Source organism: Pelophylax lessonae (genome assembly GCF_965119305.1).
Source record: "Pelophylax lessonae genome assembly, chromosome: 3".
In the NCBI taxonomy this organism is placed as follows: Eukaryota; Metazoa; Chordata; class Amphibia; order Anura; family Ranidae; genus Pelophylax; species Pelophylax lessonae.
The window spans coordinates 306793002-306820489 of NC_138770.1; the positions used below are offsets into that span (position 1 = coordinate 306793002).

At 40.0% G+C, this 27488-nt stretch overlaps 1 protein-coding gene across 1 annotated transcript; it reads right to left on the reverse strand.

Annotated features, from left to right (window-relative positions):
- Positions 1 to 7497: 7497 nt before the first annotated feature.
- LOC309550511 (uncharacterized protein) lies at positions 7498 to 26235 on the reverse strand (the record flags this gene model as incomplete). Its single annotated transcript, XM_082250874.1, has 10 exons — positions 7498 to 7575; positions 9592 to 9683; positions 10709 to 10746; positions 13940 to 14113; positions 16469 to 16634; positions 17144 to 17349; positions 20120 to 20178; positions 22249 to 22364; positions 24446 to 24619; positions 25074 to 26235. 10 exons carry the CDS (start codon positions 26233 to 26235, stop codon positions 7522 to 7524), a joined length of 2241 nt encoding a protein of 746 aa, XP_082107000.1. The 3' UTR covers positions 7498 to 7521.
- Between the last annotated feature and the right edge of the window lie 1253 nt (positions 26236 to 27488).

A 27488-nucleotide genomic window follows, 5' to 3' on the forward strand; every position in this document is an offset into this window, starting at 1 on the left:
GACAAACTTTGGTACTTAAAAATCCCCATAGGCGACATTTTAAAAATGTATACAGGTTGCCATCTTAGAGTTACAGAGGAGGTCTAGGGCTAAAATTATTGCTTGTGGTAATACCTCACATGTGTGGTTTGAACACCGTTTACATATGTGGGCGGGGGGTTTCCGTATGCATTCGCTTCTGCACGCGAGCTAACGGGACAGGGTGCTTTAATTTTTTTTTTTTTTTTACTATTTATTTTATTTATTATTTTATTTTTACACCATTTTTAAAAAAAAAATTATCATTTTTATTTCTATTACGAGGAATGTAAACATTCCTTGTAATAGAAATAGGCACGACAGGACCTCTTTTTTGTGAGATCTGGGGTCAAAAAGTCCTCAGATCTCACAAGTACACTAAAAGATAGAAAAAATAAATAAAATGAAAAAAAAAGGGACCTTTAAACCGGTTGCTAGGCAACAATGTTTACCGTAGCTCAGGTCCTCCAAGACCATAGAGTCGAGTGAGGGCAAGCTTGCCCTCACTCGACATCCTGTCTGTCGTTTTCTCCGCTGCCGGCGGGTCCGGTAAGCGAGGAAAAGGACCGGGACGCTGCGGGAGGGGGCACCTTTTCCGCCATCCCGAAAGGGTGATCCCACTGCGAATCCGCCACTGGGACCACCCTTATCGGAAAGCCAACCATCCACCGTTTAAAAAAATACCAGGGTTATGGCAGCTATCTGCTGCCATAACACCGGTATTTAGGTTTAAACGGAGGACGTATATATACATTGGCCGATTGGCAAGTGGCTAGGGACATAAATCACACACACATAAATTCCTGACAACCTATCACATTGTTGAAGGCCCCTAACACATAGCATAATACATACCAAAATACATTCTGCTGAGCAACGGATAAACAAAAAATTACCTGTGGTTTTAGCAGTGCAGTTGTCCAGGCAGCAGGCAGGAACGTAGACAGCGACAGTGAAAGGATTGTCCAGGCAGCAGGCAGGAATACTGTCCATAGTCAGTACAGGCAGAGATATTGTCAGCACAGCCAAAGCATTGGTCCAGGTAGTAGGCAGGGATATGGTCAGCAGCAGAAAAAAGGATTGTCCATGCAGGAGGCAGGAATACTGTCCATAATTAGTACAGGCAGCAGGCAAAGATATGGTCAGTACAGCCCAAGTATTGGTCCAGGCAACAGGCACATGTTCCATAAAAAGTCCTGGGTCAGTGCAGGCAGGGATATGATCAGCACAGCCAAAGTATTGGTCCAGGCAGCAGGCAGGACCATCAAGCTTAGGGCCGCGGTCGGGAAAAAATGGGTACAGGGGTAGAGGCTTCTCCCACCCAAATCGCTTTGAAGCCTCCGGACTCCAGACCCTGTTCCGAGATTACAAACCCAGAGAAAACCAAAAACTGTTTTTCTCATATCAGAACACTATATTCTGAAGTCCCTCACAAAAGTGAGACCCCTGTGTCATTTTGAATCCCACTACTACAGTAGCAGGGTGAAAGATCAGTCTAAGTGGCAGGCAAAAAACATGGTCGTATCAGGCCGAGGTCAGTGCAGGTAAAAGGCAGAAATAGACGGTAGGCTAAGGCATAATTGATAAACAGTCCAGGGTCAGTTCCCGTGAAAGGCAGAAACATGGCGGATAAATAATGCAGACGGCAGGCAGAGGCATAGTCGATATACAGGCCAGGGTTGGTTCACAAGGAAGGCAGTGATATGGTTGGTTGAGGCAGCAGGAAAATATTCAGCACAAAAATTGAAAAAGGGAAAATAGCAGTCTGATTGAAATATGGGCTAAAAGTTTAGGGCAGTGTGATAGATTTTGAAGCATTCTCCAATGCATAGGCCAGGTTGGGAGGGACACTCGGTACAATGAAAACTGGTGTCTTTCCTAATACCTTTTTTGCTACACACCAACACTTTTTTTGGCGTCTTCTTCCGGTTTCTGATGGTGGGATATGGAAAGGGAAATGGCGCTCATGAAGTCTGCTGACACAATCAGAACGAATGATTTCTGTGGGGGATCCTTGCTGGTAAATCAGGGCAGTGGCAATATCTTCAATAAACTGGAGGAAGGGGATTGGTGTTATTGTGGACTTTTTATATGTGACATATGCGTTGTACATGGCCGAATGGAAAAAGTACACTGCAACTTGTTTGTACCAAAAGAGGGTCTTTCATGTCAGGAGATAGGGCTGCAGCATTTGATTGTTTAAATCCACCCCCCCCCCCATGTACTTATTGTACTCCTGTATACAAGCAGGCTTTCGAAAGGGACTTCGAACGGGACCGCGTCATCTTCCAATTTCCACTGAGGTGTCATTGTGGATTGTGGACATGATGTAAACGTCCTTACTATCCCTCCACTTCAAAGCCATTACTTATTCGTTCCTTAGGCTTTCGGATTCCCCATTTTGTAACCTTGCACCACTTTTTTGGCTTTTACACATTAATTTTGAGTGGTGACAAGACTCTGCGGGAAGCCCTTCCGGTTTTTTCTTACTGTACCGCAGGCCAAGGTTTTCTTCAGGTACAGGTGGCGGAAAAGGGGCAAACTGGTATAATAGTTGTCCATATAAATGTGGTATCCCTTTTGCAACAGTGGGAAGGCTAGGTCCCAAACAATCTTCCCACTTATTCCCATGTACGTTGGGCACTCAGGGGGCTGGAGCTTGGAGTCTCTGCCTTCGTACACGCGAAAGGCGTACACATATCCAGTTTTGCTCTCATAGAGCTTGTTAAGTTTTAAGCCGTACCTAGCCCTCTTGCTGGGAATGCACTGCTTAAATGCCAGCCGGCCTGTGAAATGGACCAATGATTCGTCCACAGCGATCTTTTGGTCAGAGACATAAACTTCGGGGAACCGTCTGGAAAAGAAATCAATTAGGGGGCGAATTTTATAGTTTATCAAAATTGGGATCATCTCTGGAATTATCATTAAAATGCAGGAAGCGCATTATAATTTCATAGCGGGACCTGGACATGACTGATGAATAAAGTGGCATATGGTGGATGGGTTTGGTGGACTAATAAGAATGCAGCTCGTTTTTTTTGTAACCCCCATATTGATGGTAAGGCTGAAAAACACTTTGAACTCTTCTACAGTTAGGGGTCTCCAGGGGGGATTAATAAAGAGTTTGACCTGAATTGTTTTATTAGTAATTATTAGTATGTTTTTATGATATTTATTGAGAGATTTTAACCTACATAGATCATGTATTTAATAATTTTTATAGTTCATGACCTTTGAATATTGATTTTATACATTTCTCCATTGTGATTTTATACATATTATATACACTATATATTGTTATATGAATCTGTTAAGGATTAGCTGTTTTATAAAATGTAATTTTTTTTTAATGTAGGGTACTGAAGTGGTGATGAGGGTGGCACCTATAGGCAGTCAGCTCCTGTTTGTCCTTTTTTCTAATGAACGTTTGGAATTTGCATCTGTTATTAGCATTTCACAGTCTGTTGAGCTCTTTCACAGTCTGTTGAGCTCCGGTAAAATGGCGACCGTTTGTTGTATATAAAGCATTAAGTCCAATCAAATCCCCCTGATGAAGACACGTGGTCCCTTGTGTCGTCACGCGTAGAGGAGGGGCAAGGACAGATGGAGCGATTCGCTGCCAGCGAGACTGTCGGGCTGTGCCAGCGTAGGAGGACACACACAGCTGCAGTGTCTCCCACTACACCACCACGGTACTTACTTGTACATCGGCTTTACCCACATGGCGTTTTAAAGGTGCATATTTTTGTATATAATTGTATATATATATATATATATATATATATATATATATATATATATATATATATATATATATATATATATATATCACCACTGGGACTAGCACATTGAAGACTTTTTAGACACCTTTTTGCACCTTGCACTTTTTTGTCTTTTACACATTAATTTTGATTGATTATTTTTGCACATATTTAATTTGATTACATGTATATATGATCACTTTTTATCCATATTTATACACCAGATACAGAGAGGTTGCTCGCAGGAACTTTTTGGTTAGGAAGCGCATTATAATTTCATAGCGGGACCTGGACATGACTGATGAATAAAGTGGCATATGGTGGATGGGTTTGGTGGACCAATAAGAATGCAGCTCGTTTTTTTTTTTTGTAACCCCCATATTGAGTGTAAGGCCGAAAAACACTTTGAACACTTCTACTGTTAGGGGTCTCCATTCAAAAGGACGGGCATGATATGAGGTGGGGTTGTTCTCTATGAACTGTTGGGTAAAAAGATTTGTTTGGTCGACGATGCTTTGAAGGAACTCCATAGGGAAAAATAAATTTAAAAAAATCAATTAGAACAAAATTTTGGGTGTTGATCTGCAAACCTGGCTGTGCTGTGAAGGGGGGGATTGTAGCTGACCCAGAGCTAGAAGGCAGCCACAATGGGTTTGCCAAGGCATCCGGAAAGCTGCATTTGGGCTCTGCTTCTTTGGGGCTGGTGTGACATTCCAGTACTTGTACTGGGCATTTCCTCCTGGGGTCCAGCACCGTTGGCGTTTGCCGATTGGCCATTGGCGCTGCTGGTGTCTGCCTGGTTTTCAGTGCGACGTCTTTTAGGCCGAAACTTCTTCCTCCTCCGATTCAGTTCCCGATGTAAAGCCTTCAAAGGGCTCAAATTCGGAACCAGATTCAGAAAGGGTTTCGGCATCGGAAAGTGAAAGCTTCCCGCTGCTCTCATCCGTCAAGGATAATAATTGACAGGCCTCTTCGGCAGTGAAAACCTTTTTGGACTTGGACATGGTAGCTGTATGAAGGGTGACAGGTACTCGGGTACTTTGCTGGGAAGGTGACAGGCAGGTGACAGGTACTCTGGTACTGATGAGCAGGTGGCAGGTACTCGGGTACTCCAATAGGCAGGTGACAGGTACTCGGGTACTCTGATGGGCAGGTGACAGGCAGGTGATAGGTACTGATGGGTACTGATGTGTAGTACTGATACTGTACTGATGGATACTGATGGGTACTGATGATCAGTACTGGCACTGATAGGTACTGATGGGTACTGATGAGTAATGATGGGTACTGATGAGCAGGCGGCAAGTACTCCTGTACTTCAGGTGGCAGGTACTCTGATGAGCAGGTGGAAGGTACTCTGGTACTCTGATGGGTAGGTGACAGGTACTCCGGTACTCTGATGTGTAGGTGACAGGTACTCGGGTACTCTGATGGGCAGGGGACAGGTACTCGGGTATGCTGATGGGCAGGTGACAGGTACTCAGATGGGCAGGTGACAGGTCCTCTTTATTTGATGGGGGCAATCAGGGCACAGTAATTTCACAATTCTCTGGTAATACTCTGGTAACTCACTGTTTGCAGATCTCCTCCTCACACTGGATCGGTGTGTGAGGAGAAGAGCCTGGTAACAGTGAGTTACCCTCATCTTTGTTGACATTTGTGACCGGCTGTGATTGGACAGAGCCGGTCACGTGGTAAAAAGCCAATTTCATTGGCTCTTTACCTAGATCGGGGATTGGCTCCCCAGGGGAGCGCATTGCAGAAAGAACGAGTGGCTCGCGCTGGAGCTGCTCATGTGATCGGCTGTGATTGACACAGCCAATCACGTGGTAAACAGCCAATTTCTATTGGCTGTTTACCTTGATCAGGGATGGGCTATGTCCGAGGGACAAGCCTCATCCCTCATCGCTGGGCGCAGTAGCAGCTAGAACGGGCGGACGTCATATGACAGCCGCCCGGGTCTAGAAAGCCATCCTACCGGCGTCATTTGCCTATACGCCGGTATGGATGTGGTTAAACAACAAACTGAAACTGGAAGCGACAAAATCCTTATAACTTCCGGTTTCATACAGCACAGAGATGAACGGCAAGCAGAAGCCCTACTTCATCTCTATGGTAAGCCGACGTGACTGCCTACATCAGTCCTGGGCTCTCTGGTAGAACAGAAGAGCCTGGGAAAGGTGGCGAGTGGAAGCGGGTGGAGACGGGAGTGGAAGACCATCTTCCAATCCCTGTTGAAGTGATATGGTGGCTTTATAGCTGCTCAGATCACTTTTACATTATAGAGTATCTCTGGCTCAAAAAAAGATACCAGGATCACTAAAACCCAAAGGATGTACAGGTACTTCCATTTGAGGGAAGTGGTTTAATACATCAAGGGGTTTAAAAAGAAAAGGTAGTTAATGCTTGCAATATACTTCTAGCAGAAGTAGAGAATTAGTCAATACATACTATCTATAAACAAAATAAATAAAAAAAAAATGTATAAATGAATAAAAAACATAAAAAAATGTATAATTAAGAAAAAAAAAAGGAGGGGGGGGGGGCAGACTTGATGGAGCACGTCGGATCCGATGTCCGGACCGGTCAGCCTTTTGACAGACTCCATACCCATACTCAGATGATATTGCAAAATAAATGACGTATTACCAAGAAACATAGAAGACTCTATCTTGTATACCCCACAGGATTGCTGTGAGGAGAAGGGAATGCCTTAATGACAAGCTACAAGGAAAGACACAGTCGGCTGCTGTAATTTGATCGGAGGAGATTTGTGTTCTTTGCCTTATTGCCTATCCTATGAGAATAGGTGGGCTACGCTGTCTGGTGAGTTGCCACCCCCCTTATTTAGCACCAAGGTGGAGGATGTGTGGTGTGGTGACCCCGTAAATTCACTATTGTTCCCAATTGGTGGAGAGGAATTCTAAGAGACTCTGCATAAGGAATTTAAAAGGACATTTATTTTTTCTGTGTGGAGGATTACCCTTTGAACTATCTGCGCTACTATTACTAGTTTTTTGTTTGATATATGGGACTCATTTCTGGTAATTTCTTTATATTTGCAATTTCAAAGTAGCTGCGATAGGTCTTGAATCGGACTCATTCAATACATTTAATCTTGTGCGCAGGGGGTATATCATATTTATCACTTGTGGATATTTATTATATATATATTTTACAATTTTTGATGGAGCACTTGTTCTTTTTTAATGCCATCACTCTTCTATTTCTTTGTTTTTATGTTTCATTACATGTGTGTGAAAATCTGAAGTATACAAAAACAATTAAATAATAACTGATGATAATGTTTATTAAGACTTTGTCAATAATCGCTATAGAAACAATATAAAGTGCAAAAATGTGACATAGAAGATAAGGTCAGATCAGAATGCCATTAAATTAAAATAGCAATCACTTCAGGCGTAAGATTAATATAAACCTTATATGGCAAAATACATTTGACAGTCCCACAGAATGCCACTTTACATTTAAATATACAAGTAATGTGTACATAAAATATATGTCATATAAAAATAAACATTTTCACAAAGAGAAAATAATTTGTTTTAGAAAACACAGTTTGTCAACATGGCATTAATCAGAAGTTTCCAGACCACAAAGATCGGTAAAATCCATATCCTCATTTCTCTTGCTCTGGTTTAACATTCTGATTTAGATTTGCAAAGAAATCCCTTTTGCTTTCTTTCTCTGCTTTGTATAGACAGAATGTAATGTTATTACGTCAATGATCTGTGCTTGTTTGATGTTTTGCAAGAGATGGCCTTTGGATTTTAATCTAGAAGAAAGAGAAAAATTGAAATGAAGGGCCTGATTTACTTAAACTGGAAGCAGTGGTGTATCTACGCAGATAGCAATCAATTGTGCTGCAAATTTGAAAATAACTTGCTAAGCTATCGCTAGACTTGCCAGGCCCACAAGTTTGATGCACAATTGCAGCAAGTCCACATTGCATGACTCCAGATCAACTTTCTTAGCAAATATTCTGCAAGTCTGCTGCAAGTTCTGGTTCAGTTGTGCAATAGTCATGCCACCACAGGGGTCACTGTGGCTGAATTTTCATGCTGTAGACTTGCAGAGCTCTTGCTGTAGACCAGGCATGTCCAACCTGCAGCCTGGAACCTCAGGCAATGCGGCCCAGTGCCCCCTGACAATTTTTTTTTTTGCTGGTGAGGAAGGAAGTCAGGTCGGGGGCACAGCTACAGCAGCTGCCAACTAACGGTAGGCAGAGGCTGCCTCAGAGGGGAGGGGGGCATGTGCAGTGTTTCTGACTCCTACCACCATGGCCACTTCAAATCACTAAAGTGGTCATGGTGGTTAGAGTGTTCCTTTATTATCGCTCAGAAGAAGTAAACCTCTGTATACTGTTCCATTTCATTTGATCATCCTCTAGTTGTGTTAAATTAGTGCGGGGGGCGTGGCGGCACGGGAAGGGCGCAGCGGCATTTTATTACTTATATACCTTAACTATAGTATATAATTTATATGCGGCCCGAGATAATTTCTCTACACTCAATGTGGCCCAGAGAAGCCAAAAGGTTGGACAAGCATGCTGTAGACTCACCACTGCAACTTTGCTCTTGCTAGAGACTTGCCACACAAATTTTCTACAAATTAGAAAAGTGTCAACAAGAACTTGTGCTTCAAGTGCTTTGCAAGTGTACAACTTGTCAGTAAAAATGTAATGCAAGTTAACAGACTTACAATTCAACAAATTTATGGCAAGTTACCCTTGCTTTCTAGGTAGTAAATGCCTGTCCTGGGTGCAGCCAGCTGTAAGATGCTCTAGTGATGCACCTCCCATTTCTCCTGTATATTACTACTAACAAGGAGCCCCTGCAAAACCAATGGTTATGTTGCCAATGGCTTTGCATGAACACCTTGGCAATGTTCCTGCCTTAACAAACCTGGCATGGCATAAAGGCCTGGAAGAATTTACCCTCACTGGACCAGGAGATTTTTGTTGGGTGAGGGAAATCTTTGCTTGTGGAAAAGGGGGAATTTACACTTGGGGAGAGAGGATGGAGACATTTTTATTGGGAGGGAAGGGTGGCTAAATTGGAACTGGTTAGTTTCTCATATATTTTCAACAATGAATCCACTAGTAACCACACATGTGCATTAATAAAACCAAGAAAATATCTGCGCTTGGCTAAGAGAATGTTAGGTCAGCACCAATAGGTTTGAGCATACATCTGCAAACAAATAAAAGACACAGAGGGTGCAGCGCAAACAAAATATTAATAAATGTCCTAAAAAAAACGTCACATAAAGTTCACCAACTGAAGAGGGTAAAAATGATAGAGATGATAGAAGAAAAATCCCACACACCAGCTGTTATGACGACGACTATGAAGGCACACGTCACCGCTGTGAGGAAAGGGGCAATCCTGCTTTCCAAATGGCATTGATCCTCAAGTTATAGAGAAGTCAATGCTTGCATGTGTAATCACCAAGACAAGATGCATGGACAGCTTGTATCAGGCACCCGCTAAGATCATCACTATGGCTTCTAAGGAATGATGTATTCAGAGGACAAAAGACAAGAAGCTTGTGCTCCAAGCGATGTATGCATACACACTAGCCTTTTTACTTGTACAGAGGGAACAAGCACAGCTCTTTTATTTGGGACTATAACACTGTTTTTTACCACATTAGCTATTTGAGTTGTTGTATTTTGCTGATTTTTTATGTTTAACATGTGATTGCGCCGCACTTATATTTTGCATTTCTGTAGTTTTTTTTTTTTTTTTTTTCACATGTATTTGGTTTACTGAAGAGAGGAATATGTTACCTGAGGTGCAACTGGAACATTTTCCAAGCGAGGAGTAAAGCTCTTGAGCTCAGGCTTCCCAGCCATGTCAGTCTCTAGCAGCCTTCCAAAAGCTGTAAAAAGACATACATGTGGGTTTAGTATGCAAAATAAAACCAATATTAAGATAAAAATAATAATAACAACAGCTATAACGATGATAATAATAATGATAAAAATATGCAAGATCGAAATAATAACAAATAATAATAATAATAATAGACGAGGACACAAAACAAGATAATAAGTGATTATAAAGGCTAAACATGTTTTTCCTTTATGCATTTCTTGCATTAAGGAAAAAAATATTTAGGCATCAGAACCACCCTGAGGCAAAGCCAGTGACGAGGGGGCGGGCGCAGGGCCAAGTCCCTCTGTCTATGTCAATAGAAGCAGACAGTGAGGCTTGGAAATGAGCCCACATGAGTGCCTTTATAGAAAGTGGCTTTCTTATGGGGGCACTTGGCAGAGAGAGCCAGGAGCACCGATGGGGCATCTGAGAAGAGGAGGTTTAGGGCCGTTCTGTGCAATTCCATTGTACAGAGCGGGTAAGTATAAACCTGTTTGTTATTAAAAAAAAATCGAAATAAAAAAGGAGATTTTACAATAAGTTTAACATGGTTAGTTACATAAATCTGAGAAAGAATAGGTAAATATCATTCAATCCATTTACAAATATTGTCCAATGACATGTAATCAATCAAATTGATTATATTGGCACTATCCTAGAATAAAAACAACTGCTGGAATCTGATTTGCTGTTATGTGCAACATAGATATTTTGCTGTATATTTTTCTGACCATATGTGGTTGGTTTCTTCAGCCCAAAAAGTTAGACCAACATACAAACAATATAGACCTTGGACATATACAGTAAGTAAAATGTTTATATATATCAGGATATAAGAAAATGCTGTGGGGGCTTATACAACTTTATATATACTTTTACTACTGTTCAAACACTCTTGTTAAGATATCGTTGAAAAATCTGAGAATGGAAAAATGAAACTACATTTTTCTGTATTTGGTTTAAATGCAGGTGTATGGGTTTGGCATAAATCTTGACCGTGCTAGAAAAGTAATTCACTAAAGAACTCACGTGTAATAGGTTTTGATCCCCAGGAGAATGTTAGATCCCTTTAAAACAAAAATATTAAAATACATAAGTACAGCATTATCTGTGGATGTAATAACAAGTAAAAACAATTTTTTTTAGACCATGTTTCTTTTGTCTCCAATGGTATCTACACTTAAAATGACTAAAGCATAATACAGTATAGGAATGTTTTGTCCCGGGGAATAAATCTAATTACATTCATGGGGTCAGGGGAATTTTCCCCTTGCAAATAAATTTGGAGACAGTTACCTGATACACCACTTGGGTTTTCTAGTTTCTCTGGAAAATTCATAGATTTTATAGGAGGAACCTGATGGACATATGTCCATTTAACATTTCTCTGTAACTAAAGAGGATCTTAAGTCAAACATAGCTAACAGTCATAATCAATGCCTAAATAATGCCTGCTGAATGTGACAGCAAAGATCATTTTTTGCAATTGTTTTTGCAAAGCATCACAACCGAAGTATATATACATATCCCTCTGCTACCTTTGCAGCAAAAAAGGAACGGTTGGGGGTTGTAAAAGGGTGGCTCAACGGTTTTACTGCCTCTCATCCCCTAGTGTAAACAAGGCCTTATTTATAGTATCCAACAGTTATATGCCCTGCCTGTATAAAGACAGCCCCACATTAAAAAATACAGGCTTCTATTGTGTGGCCCATTTTCCCGAATTTCTGATGGAATGGGAACGGATTTGTCAGCACAGTGGCTAAATGGTTAGCACTTCCATCTAGCAGCACTAGGGTCATTGGTTTGAATCCCAATCATGGCACTACCTGCCTAGAGTTTGCATGTTTTTCCTGTGCCTGCGTGGGTTCCTCCAGGTACTGTACTCTGGTTTGCTCCCACACTCCAAAGACACGCTGGTAGGTTAATTGGCCTGTGTATGTATGAATGTGAGTTAGGGATCTTAAATTGTAAGCTCCTTGAGGGTAGAGACTGATGTGAATGTACAATATATATGTGAAGCACCGCGTAAATTGATGGCTCTATATAAGTACCTGTAATAAATAAATACATGTAGTTGTATAGTAAGACTGATAAATTGCCTATACTGCACATCACCCAATGTCTCACTATTACCCAAGCAGTAACAGTATGCCATTAACTGTTTTTTTGGACATACTCATTGTATGTTTATGCAGGGTTTGGGAAGGGGCATTGTTTTGCAGTGATTCTTTTTTGTGTTGACCACGAACCCTCCTTCTAACCTATTTAGTACTGAGTCCACACCTGATTACATTTAGGGCCAATCCACACCACATGCAGTCCAGTGCATTTGTTTTTTTGCATCAAACAGGTTATATGTTTTCCAATGGCATAGATCACACTAGTGCTGTCAGTTCCAGGGTGTTCCAGTACCAGAAAAAAAAAATCAAACATGCTTTATTTTTCCTGCACTGGACTTAGATGAGGCCTCAGTGTAGTCAAGGCTCTTTGTACATTTAAAATGTTCTAAATCTCGTTATTAAACATTTTATTTTTATTTCAATAATAGTGATGCCCCTGTGTTTTCAGTCCTCCTTCTCATTCTGATACAGATATCTGATATTTTTTTGTGTAAGGATATTTATGGTTTGACAGTAAATATAGTATATGGAATTATATACTGTTTAAAAAAATAAAGGAACACTTTAAAAACACACCAGGACTCAATGCGGAAAAATATCATGCTGGATATTTACAGTATACTGATATGGAATGCACAATGTGTTAGGAACGAAAGAATGCCATATCAATTGATGGAAATAAAAATTGTCACCCTATAGGGGGCTGAATTCAAAGACATCCCGAAAATCAAAATGATGCAGCAAGCTAGTCCACTTTGCCGAAGAGAGCTCAAGATGGTCCTCAGTAATTTGTATGCCCCCCCCCCCCCCATGTGCTTCTATACATGCCTGACAGAGTCAGGGCATGTTTCTAATGAAACAACGGATGGTGTCCTGGGATATTTCCTTCCAGATCTGGACAATGGCATCACTGAGCTCCTGAACAGGCTGAGGTGCAGCCTGGCGGCATTGGATGGACCAAAACATTATGTCCCAGAGGTGTTCTATTGGATTTAAGTCAGGTGAGCGTGGGGGCCATTTAATGGTATCAATTCCTTCATCCTCTGGGAACTGGCTGCATACCCTCATCACAAGACCGGGAATTGTCATGCACCAGGAGGAACCCAGGACCCACTGCACCAGCGTAGGGTCTGAAAATGGGTCCAAGGATTTCATCCCGATACCTAATGGCAGTCAGGGTGCCATTGTCTAGCCTGGTGAGGTCTGTGCGCCCCTCCATTGATCTGCCTCCCCAGACCGTCACTGACCCACCACCAAACCGGTCATGATGGACAATGTTACAGGCAGGATAACATTCTCCACGGCTTCTCCAGACCCTTTCACATTTATCACATGTGCTCAGGGTGAACTTGCTCTCATCTGTGAAAAGCATAGGGCACCAGTGGCGGACCTGCCAATTCTGGTGTTCAATGGCAGATGCCATGATGTCTGTTTCTGATTGTTTGGCCAGAGAAATTCACACCAGTGGCCAGCTGGAGGTCATTTTGTAGGGCTCTGGCAGTGCTCATCCTGTCCCCCCCCTTCACAAAGGAGCAGATACCAGTTCTGCTGATGGGTTGAGGACCTTCTACGGCCCTGTCCAGCTCTCCTAGTATAACTGCCTGTCTCCTAGAATCTCCTACATGCTCTTGAGATTGTGCTGGGGGACACAACAAACCTTCTGGCAATGGCACGTATTGATATGTCATTTTGGAGTTGGACTGCCTGGGCTACCTCTATGGGGTCCAGGGTATCGTCTAATGTTAGACATTGTAGTGACACTGACCCTAGCCAAATGCAAAACTAGTGAAAAACAGTCAGAAAAGGTAGGGAAAAAAATATCAGTGGCCTCCACCTATAAAACTATTCCTATTTTGTTGCCCATCTAGTGCACCTGTTAATTTCATTTACACCAAAGCAGCTGAAACTAATAAACAACCCCTCTGCTTCTTAACTGACCAGATCAATATCCCAGGAGTTCAATTGACTTGATGCTATACTCTGATTAAAAAGTGTTTCTTTAATTTTTTTGAGCAGTATATAAAATAGTATTTAACTTCAATAACACAGATACAAACTATAACAAATAATAATAATGGTAATTCACATATGCATTTTTGAGTTATATCCATAGAATAAATAAATTCTGCTCATGTAATACCTGGACTTAGAGCGTCTTCTTTTTCGACAGCAATACACAATCAATAGGGTAAAGGCAATAAAAAGGACGACAAAGGCGATAGCACCAAAAAGTATTCCAAAGAAGGCATTCAGGTTCATGGAAAGGTACTGACAATTTTCACCATATGAGGCATAAATGGTAAATGTAGTACACCTGGAAAATACAAAAACAAAATGAGGTTGTTTGCTGGGGTGATTAATGAAGGGATATTTTCAGTAAAAGATGCCGGACAGAATCTAATACTGCCATTGCTAGTATATGTTTTGTGTGAATTAGAAGAACTCTATTTCATCTATCTGTTATCTTACGCTAGGTGTATATCATGCGAGTGTGGGTCTGCATGTAATTTATTGGTTTTTCTGCCCTCACAGTAATAAAGACCTGCTGTTAGCAAACGTGTGTGGGTGCCATTGATTCCTCATGACACCACCAGGCATTGGAAACTGCACTACATTTTTTTCTGTGTTGGGAAACACAAAGCACTATGCAGTTTCCCTGCAGCTGCAGTTTTAAAATAGGTTTGGGGACTTTTTCCCTGTGTTTCCCACTGCTAAATAAGAGCCCCACACTGCATAAGTGTGAACCTAGCCTTAGAGTGTAAACATATAAAGTTTGTATCGCAATTGGTGATCAATTTTTTTTTTTTTTTACATTTTGTTATTTTTACTGGTTACATGTTTAAAAACAATGTTTTTATATAAAATACATTTCATTTTTAGTGTGTAATCATTACTTAAATGAGATTCTTCAGTTGTATAGTGCAAAAAATTCCAGGCTTTCTAATAGGAAACCCTTAAGTGCTCACTTTCTGACTGTCTTTTTCTAACTGAGACTTCATATAACCATAGGTGTGAGGGTGGGAAGAGATGCAATGCTGCCACTATGGTAGTAAAGGAATGAGGCTGACCATACATGAGTCTTTTTTTTTTTTTTATTCAACCAGTGTGTGAGCAAAAGAAAGTGACTTAATTCCCCCATCCACACATTTGATGTGGATGGGGGAGTCCCTCCAGCTAAGCTATTGTATTCTGACAGCGGGGATTCTTTCAAGCATAACTCAATGTAAAAAAACTAAAATGACATATATGCAATTGTCTCATCTTGTTTCTTTATAATATATTCCCTATAAATACCTTAAAATCTTTCTAGAGATCGTATCTGCATTCATTTCCTTTATGCTCGTGTCTACAGTTCATTCCGCTCTCCTATTATCTCCCTTCGTAGCCACCCATTTAGATGCACTGAGAGCAGAGAGTATACGTTGTGATAAATGATGCGCCCAAGTAAAAGAACACATCCCCATCGTTCTTTTAGACGAGCATGTTTCTCCCCCATGGCCACTTGATGGTGCACAATTTAGCTGTGCTTATCAGCTGCTTGATTACTGTTCTAAACACAGGTCTGCTATCATGTAATCAATTAAGTTATGGACAAACAGCATCACTAAAGTCTACACCATGCAGTAGTCACCTTACTCCATGAAACATGCATATGTATCCCTCTTCCCATCCATTTTCCACTGGCTGTTATTTCAACAATACTAATATGTTTTGAGTCAGTGATGAATGCTCTTTATTAATACTCAGTGTAATCAATGGGGTATAAAACTCCTTTATTAAGTATTTCAAGAGTTGAATTGAGCAGGGTTTGATCCTTAGAATAGATTGACATAAATACTAAAACTAAATCCTAATGTAGTTTTAACAGATTTGTTAGTTTCAGTCTACAGTTGAACATAAATTGATCTTATTATTACCAAAAACGTGGTACATATTCATTATTAGTAACACGCATATCCATACATGGGGTGAACATTGGTAATCATACACCCCCCCCCCCCCCAATGTATTTGCTGGTAAATCCTGGATGTCAAAATGACAGCCAGGACTTGCTCTGTGTCACAATGGTGGCTGCACAGGAGAACACTATATAAAAGGTTTATTCAGAAATAGCATGTAATTACTCTGTTGCATTCACCTAAAAATCAAATGGCTAACCTTTGATCTGCAAGTTATGTAATTTAAAGCAACTCTGCCAGTATATTTTTACTCAGCTCTAATAAAGTTGTTTCTTCCCTTCTCATTTTAGCTGGTGTTTTTTTCAGTTTTTTTTTAATTCATATTTTTATTTATTCATTTATTATGATTTACATCATTTTCATTCTTTTTTTAATATTTTTTGAAATATTGAATTATAAACTACCTGCATAACTGAATGCCTTTATTTGGTTTCTAAATAACTTCGCTATGCTTTGTACCAGAATCTACAATTTGGGTAAAATTATAAACAGGGCAAATCAATGAATAAATGTTATACATTTTATCTAGTTACACTTTAAAACTAACACCAGCTAAAAAACAAAACACTACACTATACAACTAAAAGTCTTGCGTTCAGAAAAACATTCTGAATCTGTGTTTAGACTAAACTGGAAGCTTGTCTTTATTATTAAAGTGCTGTGTAATATTAATCAAAGTGTAATAATAAACAGACTCTTGTCCCTATTACCTGCAGATGGGTCCACTCTCAGTGTGTTCACATGTTGCATTATTCTGGCAGAAATCCATAGAACATGGAGACACACAGGTAAATCCATTAGCTGAATAGTTCAGGGTATAACCTGAGAATCCTGTGCTGTTACAGCTAAGGTAGTTTTGCAATTGGTCTGCTTTTACTAAGAAAAAAAATAAAAAAGATTAATGCACATGTCTGAGATTTTTAAACATAAATACGAACATACACACAAGTTTCTTGCTGTAGAAATCATAATAGATGTGGAAAAAGTGCAAGTTCACAGTGGTGTGCACAGGTCCCTCAGTGCACAATTTACATGAGCCATTACTGTATAAATGTGTGTACTGTAGATGTGAAAGATGTGCAGAAACATGGGAAGACGTAGCATGGCTGGGGTATCACTGAGTGTTATATTAGCAAAGGAAATATTTTCTTTCTATCCAGACTCAATCATTTGCTGAACTTGAGCGGATTTATGGATCCTACAAGCAGAAACTGCAAATCCAGGTAACACGTGCTCATAGTCTCGTCTCTTAGCTACATCGTCTTGACCATTGCAGGACAAAAACATGACATAATTACAATGCATTCACTGAAAAGATTTAGGAAATGGTACACCGGGCTTTTAACACATACTAGATTATTATTCTACTGTCAGAAAATCCTTACCGAGTTGTATATTGGTAATATTATCTGTACTCATGATTTCAAATGAGGCTGTAGATGTTTCCCGTCTCCTACGGCCAGTCAGTTTGGAATTAAACACGGTGATTATGGTCTGCACCAGATTCTCATTTAAGAATGTAATGATTGTACGATTGATACTATATGTAAACTCTGAAACAATAGTGGTTTGGGCTCTTCCATCCACATTGCTGCAATGACAGAGAAAAGATTAGTGCAATCATAATGACACACATTGCCAGTTACTGTTTTTTATTGTAACATACACACAAACACACACACACGTATACTCATATCCATCTTTTATTTTTTAGATGTGTGGATTGAAATAATGTTAGAAATGCATACAGAAGTATAAGTACCTGGATAAAAGTTTATTTAGCTTTGCCCCATACAACAAGCCCTAGATTTGGCAAAGGTAGGGCAGCACAGTAAGCCATTCAGATTATAGTAATGCAAAATCTGCAGTCTGAGGTCAGGGAAATGACTAGGCTATATTGATTTACTTGTTGGCAGGTGTTACTGCCCTCTAATTGTTGACCCTCCTGTAGTGATGTAATGGGAAGAGATAGTGTTCGTTTATATGCCAGTTGTAAGTGGGGCCCAGTGCACTTAGGGTATGAGAACAGGACACCTATGATCTAAAAGCTGTAATGCTGTGAGGATCGCAGGAACCTTCTGTAGGACTGAACTGCCAGGGTGGTAAGTGAGGACACTTGGGAGAAGACAGAGAAACCTTGACCCTACACTAGCAGGTCCTGTGGCTTTGCTTAGACTGATCCCTCGGCCTGTGGAGGATTTACCTTTTGTCAGAGGAAGGTACACCTCGTGTGAGTAATGCCTATGACAAGAGACTGTAATATCTGGGAAAGATAGATCTGTTTTTTAAGACACTGAAATTCTGCTGGGATGTACTAAAAGTGCCTGCAACTACAAGAGTTGTGCTGGAGTGACAATATGTTGAAGTGACATTATGCAGTAAAGCATTGAAAAGCCTTTTCGACTGGATATTCCTTTATTCTGTGTATTATGCCTTAGGCCAGGAATGTGATGAGATGGACTTCCAGCCAAGAAATGCGAAGCAATATGGCGGATTATCTGCAGACAACAGGTATGTGACTATCCCATCCAAGAAGAATCAGGGTGGTATCACAGTTAACTTGGCAGGAATTGCCAACCAACTTTAAACAATGAAATTCCTTGGCACAACTATATGTTTGGCACATATACAGGTTTTCTTCACCAAGAGTGGAATTTCTACTAGTAAATATCTAATACAGTCCCCTGCCTGAAGGTATAATATCTGAATGGTGTGAAACATTACTCTTAGCACAAATCCTTGATTCCACTATTTTGTTTTAAAGAAAAACACAATAAACATTCATAAAGCTGACTTTGATACAAAATTGTAATAAAACTATAACGATGAGATAAACACTAAGGCCTGTTTTACACTTATGGTTGGCGGTGGCATAAAAAAAAAAAAATCTCCCAACTGATTCCCTAAGCTGTAATGGCAGTTATTTTTTAGGTACACACATGCCATGGCATGCAAAGCATCATAGTCCAAGAAAAAAAGAAATAACCCTCCCATCTTATTTGGCGGGCATTACTTCCTGCCGAAAATGACCCATTCTGTCTGCTCCAGTTTTAGTAAATTCTCCCTGGTGACTGTCATGTTCATGTTCATGTGAATCATCTACGATAAGGATAAGGCATCTGCAGTTAACCTTATCAACAGATCACATTTTTGATTTAACACATTGTTATTGGTTACTGCATTTTCAAATTGCTGCTTTTTGTGCTGTTTTGAGAAAACATGCTACTTTTTTAACATAGAACTCCTGTATGTGTAAATTTGCCAATTGCAACCAAACAAAAGTTTGTTTTCTTCTGTCTGATTATTTAGTTATTTAGATATGCATATGCTTATATCGTACCTAGTAACATTGGTGCTTATTGTCCCAGTAAATGATCCTTTACATTTGTTTTGTCATGTACATTTTTTATGAGTTATTGGACAAACATGCCTTCAGACAGCGGCATTCAGGGCATGTGGACAATACAAAAATTGGGTGCCCCTATCCTCTATAAATTGTTTAGATTGGAAGGATTGGGAAGACAAGGATTTCGGGCACAAGGAGATAAATAAAATTTACTTTTTATTTGAATTCAGAGATAAAAACACACCACATGAAGTGAACATATACTTCTTGTTTAAAAGAGAAAGAAGGGCCTATACAGGGCCTTATTGTGTAACGGTTCACAGTTCGTAAGATCACATACAGAAAACAATATAGAATACATAAGATACTTCACATCAAGGACTGCCCGCGGATGGATACCCAAATACATAAGGTGCCCTCCAGTCGGGTTAAGTGATGTTTAGTCATACATTCGCCATATGACGAATATGGCGAATGTATGACTAAACATCACTTAACCCGACTGGACGGCACCTTATGTATTTGGGTATCCATCCGCGGGCAGTCCTTGATGTGAAGTATCTTATGTATTCTATATTGTTTTCTGTATATAAACTGTGATCTTACGAACTGTGAACCGTTACACAATAAGGCCCTGTATAGGCCCTTCTTTCTCTTTTAAACAAGAAGTATATGTTCACTTTATGTGGTGTGTTTTTATCTCTGAATTCAAATAAAAAGTTAATTTTATTTATCTCCTTGTGCCCGAAATCCTTGTCTTCCCAATCCTTCCAATCTAAACATTTTTTATGAGTGTTTCAATAAAAGTAGCATTCATTAAGGCAATCGGACCGCACTATTATATGTATACGTATCCAGGTTGTCATGGGTGTGTCTGCTAGGCAATAGACCCATGGACTTTAATTAACCATTGTCATAAAGCATTTGTAAAGGATAGGCAAACTTGAGTTCTAAAAGAAGTCTCAGTAACTACCTCTTGATTTTTTTTTATACTAGATCTTTATTGTATACTCACCTGAGAGAAACATTACTGTTCATGTAAAAAGCCATGACTGATTGCAGGTATCCCGTAGCCTAAAAAAAACAAACAAAAAAAAAAGCAAAGTATTTAACTAAATCATGATGTTGGTGGTGAACTCAGACTACAGACACCACTGGACGATTGGTATAAGGAAAAAATCGTTTGTCTAATTTCATTTACATGGTCAGCAGTACAGTTTGTGCTCAAATATCTGTGTCAGTTGAAAGGGCTCACATATAGCTTGGTGGTGGATTTAATCTTAACCACTTTACCACTAGCCACTGTGCTGCTACTGCGGCACAGTGGCTCGTTATCGTCCAGCGACGTAGACCTATGTCGCTGGACTCCTCCCCCTGTAGGCGGCGCGCTCCCGCTGTTTTCATTCACAGCGGGAGTCGGGCCAGGGGAGGAGCGGCGGTGATCGTCGCTGCTCTGCCCCGACCGTCTGGGAATCCAGTTTGGAGATCCGCCCGCCTGTGTAAACAGAGCGGGAGGATCTCCTAAGTGACAGGGAGTGACAGATCGGAGTGTTCAGCATAGCTGAACATCCGATCTGTCCCTGGCTCACACAGTCACCTCCCCCCACACACGTCAGTAAGCACCAGGCATACATTAACCCCTCCCTCTCCAATAAAATTAACCCCTTCCCTGCCAGTGTCATTTTTATAGTAACAGTGCATATTTATAGCACTGATTACTGCAGTAATGTCACTGGTACCCCCAAAAGTGTCAAAAATGTCAGTCAAGGGTCCGATCTGTCCGCCGCAATGTCGCAGTCCCGCAAAAAAAATCGCAGATCGCCGCCATTACTCGTTAAAAAAAAAACACCAAAAATGACAGAAATCTTTCCCTTAGTTAGTAAACGCAATAACTTTTGCGCAAACCAATCAAAATACGCTTATTGCGATTTTTTTTTACCAAACATGGGTAGCAGAAAACAAATTGGCCAAAAATTTAAAAAAAAAATGGTTTTTACATCTTTTTTTGGGGGGAATTTCATATAAAAAAATGTTAAAAATATTGTTATTTTTTCAAAATAAACGCTCTTTTTTTGTTTATAGCGCAAAAAGTAAAAATTGCACAGGTGATCAAATACCACCAAAAGAAAACTCTGTTTGTGGGAAAAAAAGGACGTAAATTTCGTTTGGGTATGGCGTCGCATGACCGCGCAATTGTCAGTTAAAGTCGCACAGCGCCGAATCGCAAAAAGTGGCCCAGACGTAAGACAGCAAAATGCTCCGGTGGTAAAGTGGTTAAAATCTGCTGTGACATATTTGAAAGGTGAGGTGATTGATGGACGCTCTGGGGTTAATTTACTAAGACTGGAGAGTGCAAAATCTGCTGCAGCTCTAGGTAGAAACCAATCAGCTTCCAGTTTTTTTTTTTTGTCAAAGCTTAATTGAACAAGCTGAAGTTATAATCTGATTGGCTACCATACACAGCTGCAACAGATTGTGTACTCTACAGTTTTAGTAAATCAACCCGTATGTTTCCCCTCGCTTACTTTCATATGTGAGAAACTAAGGTGGAATCTGGTCCACGTTTTCTTGGCCACCTTGATAGTGTCGAATACAAGCTTCCCATTTGTGATCAGTAGCAGGTGGTATAATGAAGGAAGGACTGGAACAATAGGGTGCTATTACCTGGGGCTCTGGAAAACTACCTGGGAGAGAGCTACATGTGGAAACCACTCTGTAAAAGACAGAAAGGGTTTGCAAAATGCTTGTTTTGTAGGTGACTAGGAGAAGCCCTTCACCTATAAGACAGGAATCTGTCCTGTTTAGTTAGTGCCTGGATTACAAGGTTTTTTTTTTTCCGTTTTGTTATATTTGTTATGTTTGCAACCTTTTAAAATAAAACTGACTACAAGTCAGACTTTTAGGAAAGACTTTATGTTTGGACTGCTTTTTTCCCAAGGAAGGTGATCCTTACTTGAGGTAACCCCCACCACTGTCTGATGCTTATAACAAAAATGAGTACACAACTTGTACTCTATATGTTTTTGGAGCATATAATAAACTACTAATTTCTCATGTAAGGACCTTTTTCATGTTAAAAAAAACTGTACATCTTACATAGATATTAAATACATAGATCTTTGCGACATTCTCTTTGATAGTTACCGTGCTGTTCACTGCTTGCTGAAGGAGAACATATCTGGTTGAAGATATATCACTTAGCCCAGAAACATTTTCACCTTTGAGCCACAGCCTAATTTCAACTATTCTTTTAGGAAATTCTATAGGAACCAAATAAGATAATTAGTGTTACTATTGATATTATAATGATAAGCTCTTTCTGCAATTATTTTACCATCAGATTTGTGCCATAATAATTTCCACTACATTCTCTGCAACATAACTGTTGCAAGTTAAGCAGAATACAGAAGAAGTCTCTAACATATGCATGTCTTATTAAATTTAGGCACAATGTTGGCAATTGAAATTGTAGATGTAAAAAAAAAAAAAAAACATAACATTTAATTTTGGATTGAGCCTATCCTTTAGGGTACACCTATTCCAACATGTTTCCTAAATTGTTTTGCACTAGTTTATATGTTTATACGTGTGGGATGCAATGCAATTTTGTGTAACTTTTAAATAAATATATAATTTAAATGAAGGTATATCGGTTTATTTGCCTTAGAATGCCCCAGAAACATGATGTACTTGCCTTCCTAATATATCCTGCTGCCCCGTCTGTCCCTGGAACCCTCAGACATACTTGTCAGTTTTGCACATCGGGACACACAAGACGCTCCCAACCTATCCAATTTAATACTAAGTAGCTGAGCCTCAGTGTTTAGTCACCAGGACAGAACACTGTCACAAAGGGTAGGGAAGTGCTTTTTGAACAGAAAGAAATTTCCTGCATAGGCAACATGGGCTGTGGCTGAAGTAGGCAGAGCAGTACACTCTTACACCATCTTGCTGCCTGTTGCCAACAGATTCCTGTGTATAATAAAAAGTTCCAAACTTTTTTCATGACTGCAAGTGCAAACCTGCTGACATGCCTTTTGCAGCTATGATGGCTGTGATAAAGGTTACTAAGAGTAGCTAATTTATTGGAGTAGGAGAGGGGCAGCACAAAACAGTTTGCATAGAGGCAAAAACCACAAATCTGGCCCTGCTGTTTACCCTGTTCGGGTTTTAATTCCACAAAGTCAAAACTCACATAGGCACTTTGGGGAGGGGGTAGTGGCTCTGGTAGAAAAAAGGATGGCATGGAAGTTTGAGGAACATAAATAAAGTCTAGCCATGGGATTTCCCACATGCAATCATAATATGGACAAAGTACAGGTATGCTATAAGGTTGAACTTAATGGGCATGTGTGATCAGTTCTAAGAACTACAACACATAATATAAAAATAATTTCAGGTAAATTAGAATACACCAGTAAAATCATTAAATCCTGTAATATATAAACATGATTACTAGTAACTGCAACTGTGATGGAGGCTTGCTCTATGACAGCTTTCAACTGTAAGGCCTCGTGCACACAGGTTATTTTTTCATGGATGCCTTTGCTCCAGGAGAGGAAAAAAGCAGCTTTAAAAAAGGCCGCATTTTGGCGCATCAAGCATTTGGACGTTCTATTCTTTAATTGGCCAGAATAATATTGTATTGTTGCCACTGGAATGAATGAATGCTCTAGTGCTAAACATGCCTAGCGCTTAAGCACGTTTAGACGAGATTACAGGCACTTAGATTAATTGGACAATTTTTGACACAAAATGCTTTTCTCCTTAATGCACTTTTTGTTTTTGTTCTGCCTCTAATGCTTCTGCCTCTAAACGTCTGTAAACACCTGTGTGCAAATAGGGTAAAATAGAGGGGCATTTAGAGGCATAAAAAAAAAAAAAAACCTATAACGCCCTTAAAAATGGCAATTTTGATGCACAATGTGCATAAGGCCTAATACTGATTTCTGAGCTCACACTAACAGGGCAATACCTCTCTCAGCAGGATTATCTCACCTATTCACTTCTGAAGTCTTGTACAAACACTCAAGTTCTGGATATTTCTAATACTCCTATAACAGAGCTCAAAGGAAGCAGAACACTAGCACTGGCAAGTAAGCTAAGAAAAGTCCCAGTAGTGGTTACCTTCCCATGAGTGTAAACCAGCATAATCCTTGGACTGAGCCCTGAGGTCACATGCTTTCTCCGCAATAGTATAATTAATGTGAACTGTTATGTTTTTACAATACTTTTATATAATTCTTAAAATCACATATCATTGCAGAATTTGCTTTTTTTTATTTATTTTTTTAGCAACATTCGGTTGTGTTATCGGTTATTATCTATATGTTATACACACCTTTGTAAGGCTGAGGATTGAAGGTGTACCCAACAGATGTACATTTACTGCCTGTGTACGGTGAAGGACATTTGCATTCCGGGTTGCAAGTTACTGTATTATAGGTACATGTTCCTCCATTGCGACAATATCCTAATGGGCAGGATGTTGAGCTGCAGCTAGAGGTTGTAGTGCCTAAGCAGAAAAAGTAACATTACATATATTAAATAACATGTTATGAGCAGGGTATACATTAAAGTTTATGTCAAGCCATTTTTTTTTTTCAATGGGGAGAATGTTTAGTGCCTCTTTTTGACTTTTACTTTCTTTCCCTTCTTTGGCAATGGTTTTACCAGAACAAAAGTGAGGAAAAATTTGCAACAGGGGCACAGACAGAAATATAAATCTGATACTGATTGTAGCTTTCCCCTTTCTAACACAAGGAAGGTATTTATATTTCTGTATCAGTTGCTGTTGGAGATTTCAGTTCACTTCCTGCATGGTAAAGACAGGAAGTGAGGTAAAATCTCGTTAACAGAGCCCTTGATAGCTGTAAAAACCCAACAGGGGTTCTAATGCTTCACCACTCTATCCAGAATTAATTTGCCATACACATTAACATGCAAAACCATGTCTGGTAGCAGCTCACCTTTAGATGTGGTTGTAGATGTTACAGTGCTTGGTACACTGGTGGAAGCTGTAGTTTTAGCAATGGTGGACGCATTTGAAGTTTCGATACTAGTTGACATACTTGTAACATCCACTGCTGCTGCTGTTGTTGCTGTAGTACTATTATGAGCTGCTGAACTCTGGGTTGAAGAGTTTATTACTGTATAATTTGACTTTGTAGTCGTTGTGACTGAGGCACCTGTATGCGATGTTGCTTGTTGTACACTTGTAGTTTCAGTACTGGTTACAGCAGTGTCAGCCTTAGAGGTAGAAGTTAGAGATGTTGTGACATTGGTCTGAATGCCACCCTTGCTGGTTTGTGTTATTGATGAACTTCCCGTTCCTGTTGTGTTAGTATTAGATGTAGCGTTCATACTTGCGTAGTCAGTCTGTGTGACAGATGACATTTTGTTTTCTGTTGTTGCAGTGATGTTTACTTGTGATGTTACAACCTTGGGAGTCATAGCGTGTGCACTTGTGGACCTTTCAATACCAGAAGTTGGTATTGTAGTTGTAGTTGGTTCTCTAAAGCTGGTAGTATGAGTTGTGCTATTAGTGTTACCTGCTGTTTCATTAATAGAAAAAGAACTCAGGGTTGAATTAAAAATCTCTGTTACATTTAGTTTTGTGCTTGCAAATGACACCGTAGTATTTGGAGGGGGAGATGTTGAATGTACAGCATTTTCAGTTGGTGTGGTTGTTGAAATTCTGGTGGTTACAGTCATATTGGGATTAGAAGTTGAATGGTCTGTTACATTTAATGTTCTTGCTGTGGATCCAGTGGTGGTTAATTCAGAGATTAAGTTCTGTGCAGCAGTTGATGAATTTGTTGTGCTAGCTGTATTGCTCATGGCTGCTGCTGTGGAACTTGTGCTAACTTCTGTTTTAATATTGTTGAAGGCTGAGGTAGTAGATGGATACACAGTTTCTGTTACATTGTATTGTGTCCTTGCAGTGGGTATATAGGTGGTTGAATGGTCTGTTACATTTAATGTTCTAGCTGTGGATCCAGTAGTGGTTAATTCTGAGATTAAGTTCTGTGCAGCAGTTGATGAATTTGTTGTGCTAGCCGTATTGCTCGTGGCTGCTGCTGTGGAACTTGTGCTAACTTCTGTTTTAATATTGTTGAAGGCTGAGGTCATGGATGGATACACAGTTTCTGTTACATTGTATTGTGTCCTTGCAGTGGGCATATTGGTGGTTAAAGATAATGTTGTAGATCTTCCAGAACTGGTGGTTGATATGTTTGTTGAATATGCAGAGGTGGTTACAGCTGTATTGCCTTTAGAAAAATAAAGGAAAGCATCTGTTACACTGATTGCCCCATGGTGTTTTAATGTGGCGTTGTATAGTCTCTAGCAACAGTAGATGACAATGTTTTTGAGCTTAAACTACTGAAACTAACAGCACTGACCATGAACAATATTGCAGAACTTGCAGCATTACCATTATATTATTTATCAAGCTCAACATGGACACATGTGACACTTTTTTTGACTGTCAATTATTGCTATGGGAGCAGCTGCTGCTTGTTGCAGCTGCATCCTTACCATCCACTGATGTCACCCAACCCATTCACTTACATTGATGGGAATCCATGGCCACATATGCAAATGGGACAGAAATGAAGCTGGTTACATCATTACCTAAATCTGGCCACACAGCCATATTTGAGCAGTGTTGTAGAAAAAGACACTTGGTGACCGCCTAACATACATGTACTGCAGCAGGTCGGCTCTATTGTGCCAAATCCTGTACCTGTATGTCATTTCATGCAAAAGCCATTAGGGGGTGCAAGCACACCACTAGAGGCGTGATAGCACACTGACTGGACAGAGGAGGAGCCAATCAGTGGGTCCGGCACACTGCTGCCCACCTGAAATTGTTCCTGAGAGAGGCAGAATGGAGGTCTGCCTATGTATATAAGGCAGATCGCCATTCTGACAGGGGAGAAGATAGAGATCTTGTGTTCGTGCTAAGCAGGAACAAGGATCTCTGTCTTCCCCCTGTCAGAGCAAGACCCACACAGCTAGAAAGCACCTCCTAGGCACACATTTCTTGTTTCATCACCCCTGGTTTTAACCCATTCCCTGCCAGTGTCCCTAGTACAGTAACAGTGCATATTTACATGCATACATACACACAGTGCATACATCCAAGTGGATGCATGACAGCGCAATTGTCAGATAAAGTAATGCAAAAAATGGCCTGGTCACTTAGGGGGTAAAACTTTCTGGGGCTGAAGTGGTTATATTGCAGACAAATAGCATTCATTCGTAAAAAAAAAAAAAAAAAAAATCACACAAACACTGAAGACACTTTTATAGGGGGGGGTCTGAGTGCTGTTTTTTTTTTTTCTTTAAACAAAAAAGTAGTTTGCCAGTAAATATTAAAA